Source organism: Mesitornis unicolor, unplaced genomic scaffold (genome assembly GCF_000695765.1).
Source record: "Mesitornis unicolor isolate BGI_N332 unplaced genomic scaffold, ASM69576v1 scaffold16629, whole genome shotgun sequence".
In the NCBI taxonomy this organism is placed as follows: Eukaryota; Metazoa; Chordata; class Aves; order Mesitornithiformes; family Mesitornithidae; genus Mesitornis; species Mesitornis unicolor.
The window spans coordinates 2,839-8,766 of NW_010208122.1; the positions used below are offsets into that span (position 1 = coordinate 2,839).

General features: G+C 39.4%; 1 protein-coding gene across 1 annotated transcript in view; it reads left to right on the forward strand.

The window, feature by feature from the left end:
- Nucleotides 1-903: 903 nt before the first annotated feature.
- Nucleotides 904-5,928, forward strand: part of TMEM206 (transmembrane protein 206) — a 17,248-nt gene continuing 12,223 nt past the window's right edge. The window contains exons 1-3 of the mRNA XM_010192381.1: nucleotides 904-1,000; nucleotides 1,994-2,203; nucleotides 4,849-5,003. Coding sequence (XP_010190683.1) covers nucleotides 961-1,000; nucleotides 1,994-2,203; nucleotides 4,849-5,003 — 405 coding nt within the window. The 5' untranslated portion in view covers nucleotides 904-960. The remainder of the gene's footprint in view (nucleotides 1,001-1,993; nucleotides 2,204-4,848; nucleotides 5,004-5,928) is intronic.

Consider the following 5,928-nt stretch of genomic DNA (forward strand, 5'->3'; position numbering starts at 1 on the left):
TACTGTGCAGCACGTGATACACTGTAGCTTATGCCGCGGTTTGCCTTGCTGCAATTTGTATCTCAGCTTCTGCCATGAAAGAAATTTGGAAAACATACTGAAGATACTTTTTGTATATATAAATGCTTCATGATCTCTTGTGATGCCTATCTGATGTGACGAACTTCTAAATTTGACAGAAGTGTCTTGACAGTTTGGGCCCAGAGCTCTGAATAACAAAACAAGAAAACATCTGGTCTGAGTTGGTAATTTAGAAACACAAGAAAACTAATAGTTGCATAACCACTAATATATAATAATATGTCCAGTGAGCTCAAATAAGTACCAAAATGTAGAGATGTTTGACTGTTGTCTTGTACTGGGCCACCTACCTATGCGGCTGAGGCTGCATTTGAGTTACTTGCTCTAATGCTTGTCTAAACGCAACTCATGCTTTATGCACCTCTTTATTAAGTGCTAATGCTCTGTTTGCTGGTATGTGCTGTGGTTTGTTTATGACTGAAAATACGTTTTTGAGTGACAGAGCGAAGTTCCTGTTCATTTCAGAGGGCATTGCCCTAATTGCAGGTTTAAAGTAAGCTGAAGCTGCCAGGGAAGCAATTACTTTGGTCTTGAAAGAAAAGGTGATGTTACTGTTGAAGCAGCAGGGTAGAAGTAGGTTAAAATTAATGTGCCATCTTTGTCTTTTTGCAGCTTGCAAATAACTTAATTTTAAGCTGCAGGTCTGCATAAATGTAGCTCTTGTCTTGTGAACAAGTGGAACAGATGTTGGGTGCTCTTGGACTGGGGGCATGTTTTTGTGTATTTGGTTAGTTGGAGCCTCTTTTATTTGTACCATAGAAATTCCAGCAATTGCAAGTTAAGAGCATGTTTGGAAATTGAACCCATGTTTTAACTACACAGCTGAGTGAAGATGTGGAGCGAGTATCTGAAAACCTGACAGATGAGAGAGGAGGAGAGATGGAAGTTCATGAAGATGCCAGCTCTGTTATTTTACCAGGTGAGAACTATTGACCCAGAAATCACCAGTTTTAAGTGCCTGATAAGGTGCTTCTGTGTGTGGTTTGGTTTGCAGCCAAACTGTGCTATTATAGTTGAAGGTCAGAGCATGGCATGACCTGAGAGAGCCCAACTCACTTGATTAAACCACACAGAAAAGTCAGCATAAAATACTGGGTTTTAATGCACCTTATGTGTGTCCAGCTACATACCGCTCATGATCAAAACATGATGTATAACTCAAGAGTCCGTGAACTTTTTCCTTACAAGTATTGCCAAAAGAAATGGTGAATGCAAGGAGTGTGGGGAAAGCAGTGTCTGTGCACAAGTGAGGCTGCTGTGAAGATCTTCAGAGAATAAGCCTTGAAGGCAAGGGCAATTGGGTTGGTCTTTTTCTACCTGTAACTGGAAGAATTATTTTGTGAAACTTCATGTAGAGTACACAAGGAGTTATGAGCTGGAGTCCAAAAATGAGAGGGTAACGAATATGTAATGACTTCTGCCATGGTGGGGATGCAATGGAGATAGCTGTGTAAGAACATTAGGTTATTAAATCTCTCTGCTGACACATAGGCTGGGTGCCTAAGAATCTCTTCAGGCTACTGGGAAGGGGAAAAGGAGTTGTTTTTTCTAGGAGGAAAGATTAACTATCAGCAGAATTCTTTTCTTGTGAACTTTGAGCTTTGTTTCCGACTTGTCCTTCTTGAAAATAAACCTTGTTTCCTGCCTGCCATGTCCTTAAGCAGAATTCAGGTTCAACATGTGAAAAAGAGGCACAATCTTTGGATGATTGCGCCTTACGCTTGAGAGGGACACGTCTGTCTGACTGATCATCAAAACCACCAATAGTTGTGGGTTTGGGTTTGGTTTTTTTATCAAGCTGAGTTTGAGGCTTACTTTCCTCTCAAGGGATTAATCTTTAAATGAACACTACAGAAATTCAGCCCAAATATCTGTATTTTAAAGTCATAATCCATATTCTGCTTGGTTCCAGATAGTGAATTGGGCACCACTACCCCTTCTTTGCGTTTCAGCAAGACCTGCCTGAAGAATGTTTTTTCAGTAATTCTCCTGTTTATTTATCTGCTGCTCATGGCTGTAGCTGTGTTCCTTGTTTACCAAACCATCAGTGACTTCAGGGAGAAGCTCAAGCACCCAGTGATGTCTGTCTCTTACAAGGAAGTGTCCTTGTATGATGCACCTGGTAAGGCTGGTAACAAGCAATAGGGGTTAAGCTGTTGTTCACATTTATCTCAGCATGTCTTACATTTTTGGTGTTGATTTTCCAGGGCCCAGAGTGCCTATGGTGCTTTGACACAGGTCTTTCACTTGCTCTTTTTTAATGTATGTTGCATTGGCTTTGAATGGAAATGTTAATATTGTATGGGAGATTCTGGGGAAGATTTGTAGAGCTTTCATGCCAGTAACGCGAATGACAGTAGCTGTGGAGTATCATGCAACGTTCTGTAGGTAAGAAGTGTTTGCGGACTCCTGAATGGACCCTCTTTTAGGGAAGGAAGGTAATTCCTTTTGGAAATATTCCTAAAACTGTTGTTCAGAAAGGTAGCACATAGGGCATGTATCAGGACCTCAGTGCAACACTGGACAGCAAGGGGCCATTGACAGTAAAGAAGGTGAATTTCTCAAACCAACCACAAAATAACCATAGCGCCACTTTCTGCTGCTGTTTTACAGTTTGCAACTCGGTGTGACATCAGTAGGCAATGAAAATGTGATGTGACTGCAGGGAACAATGTTGGCATAAAAATGCAGTGTGGTGTTGGGAAGCTGTCTTGCAGTTTGCAGGAGGGATTACTCCACAGAAGCATTTTTGAATAGTGATTTCTATCATTATTATTTTTAATTATCCAGTTGTCGTGGTTTAGGGCTGGGCCGGCCACTAAATCCTGGACAGACGCTCTCTGTTAACCCCTCTCCCCTCCCCAGAAGGGAAGAGAAAAGAGAATAAGGGAGAGAGACTTTACAGGTTGGAAAATAAACTAACAGATTTAATGAAACAGTAATACTAATACTACAGAATAATATTGTAAATATGAAAATAATGAAATATATACAAATAAGTACAAAGCGGCAGACGAACGAGCAGGATTCTGCTCAGGCCTCGGCCTCTGCAGGATCGAGACGGATGGAAGGGTCGAGATGGAAGGAACGGTGGAAAACAAGGCAAAAGGGCGAAAAAAAACCAAAACAGCGGAGACCCTCGTGATCTCTCGGTTTTATACCGAGTATGACGTATCTGGGATGGAATACCTCGTTGGTCAGTTTTGGGTCTCCTTCTCCCCCTGTAGGCGCAGACACAGCACCCAGGATGAGACAACTGACCTTGAGCATATCTTCTACCAGCGCTGTTTGGGAAAACATGCTGCCAGTTTTTCAGCAAGTTCAGTCACTTAAAAGAGACTGAGCTGAAAAGTAAAATCACTAAATAGAAAATTAGTTCTATTTAGCTCAAACCAGGACACCAGTAACCAGTCATAAATAAAGCTGCGGAAGCAAATGCAGCTCTAACAGTCGTATGTCTGTTTCCAATTTAACACTTTTGTTTGAAGTGTTACCACATTTTACAAATAACCACTCCAGTAATTGTGGCTGAAAGGGGAGTGCTTCAAGTTGTTGCCATATTTGTTTTTCTGTATGGTCAGTTAGGCTCAGAGAGCTCTGTAAGTAGGTTCTTTGTTTGGACTGTATGGATCTGACTGTAAGAGCAGGCTTTCTTTTTTCTTTTTTAAATGAGCTTTTCATACAGCAACAGGAAGAAAATGTCATTTAAAGAAGCAGAACAACATACCTATAATCCAATATTGTCGGGGATCCCTGCCAGATCAGAGAACCTAAATTAATGTAGCGCTTTACTTCATTAGTCTGTTAAAGTGATGAGATGGCACTTTGCAATCATGGAGCGCTGAAGAAAGAGATAAAGCATTTTTAGACCGATAGATGCTGACTGCTTTGACATCTTGTATTTTGGCAGACAGGTCATCTCAGTTGCATGAGTTAATCATATCTAATTACTCAAATAATTCTTTTTTTTTTTTGGTGGTTGGTCTAAATTATCTTCAAGCAAGCTTGTTTCCAATAATAAATGTGGTATATGTGGCATAATGGGATCTTTTGTTTAGCTAGCTGAGGTGACTGAGGTTCTTTTAATGCATGCTGTTGGTCTGAAATGGTAGGTTTATGGTATATATGAATTTCTATACAGGTGAAGTAGTAGCCTGCCTACCCAGTGATATGAGTAATAAGGGATAGTAACAGTACTTGTTTGATGGCTTTGATTTTTATCATGACATTGTGTATTCAGTGAACAGAAGATGCTTGAAGTTCTGAAGAGCATCTTTTCACTGTTATTAGCTCAGCCAGTCATCTTTGACCTGTCATGTATAGTACATACATTATTTCCAATTAAAATCTGACATGTTAAATGAAACATCTGAAAACATGTACATGCTAAAGTGCTCCATGTCCCATTTGACTTCAGTAGTCTCCTAACTTACTTTACATGCTCATTTTGTTTGGGATGAGAGGGGCCGAGGTATTAGCTGCTGTCTTGTGGGAAGATTAGAGAAACTTAGTAGTGCCTGTGAACCTTGAATTGTTGTAACAGAATATGAAACCTGATTTTTTTCAACACATTGCGAGAGTTATGTCCTGATGCAACTGACACTTCTGTCCTCCTCCAGAAAAATACTGAAGTGCATGGTTTAATTTGATTGTTTTGCTGGATCTTGCGGATAGCTCAGTATCCTCTGAGATTAAATCTCAGAATGAAAAGTCTATGTACTTGGGAAAGAAATCAGCTCTCTTCAATGTTTTTTTCTCCCAAAACAGGTATTGCCTTTTACCCAGGCGAGGCTCAGCTGCTTAGCTGCAAGCATCATTACTATGATCACATTCTGCCTCTGATAAATCCAGGTCAGCCAGGAGACATTGAATGCACCACTCAGCGAATCAACTACACAGATCCTTTTACTAATCAAACTATGGTAATAATAACATAATAGAACAAAGCTTGTTCAGTCAGGGTTCTCTGCTTGTAATGGTATTTGAAAGTACAAATATTTACTAAATGCTGCAAAAAAACTTTGCTTCTAGTTTTTTTCAAGCCATCTGTCCTTTTGTTTTCAGAAATGTAGAAGACCCCACTCAGTGTGTGTATGTATTATGGATGATCAGCTGTTGTGTGGGTGTGCGCAGCATGAAAACCTGAATGGGACAAAATAAGTCATTTTTCACAATGAAACTCTCGCTTCATTCCTCTCCTAAATGAACTGGCAAGCATACTCCTTGATATAGTAAATCTAGCTTTGATTGAAAGCAGTAGCAGTAATTCCATTAAAGCAGGATAGCTTGTCTCTTTTTGTGTGTTTGCTGGAAGTTACATACTGTTTTTTGTCACATCACACTGAAATGCTGTGAGCCATTAATATGGGTACATTGAGTGATAGTCTGTCTTAGATTGCCCTTAAAAATGCAGGGAATCTGACTTCTGTATTGAATCTGTATTTAATATTTCTGTATTGAATCTGTATTTAATATTTCTGTATTGAATCTGTATTTAATATTTCTGTATTGAAAATAATTTCTCAAAAAATGAAGTATCAAATATGGTCATTTTTATCTAAAGTGATTGCTCAGATTGTTTTTAAGGATACTGAATGTGAACAAACAGTCTAGGTACCCATCTGGTCAACTTTTTTCCTCTTCATGTTCTGCCTTCTGTTTAGTCACCATTTCTTTATGGGAAGCAGCTCCTTGGTATATTTGAAAGTAATATTCTAGGTGTAAGTCTGATTTAATTTCTGCCACTAATATGCTCTTTTTGCATGTTTTAACAAACTAAAACCCTGCATTTTATGCTGCTTGGTAGATTCATTTAGAAGTTTGCAGATCTAATCGGCTCCGGTTCAG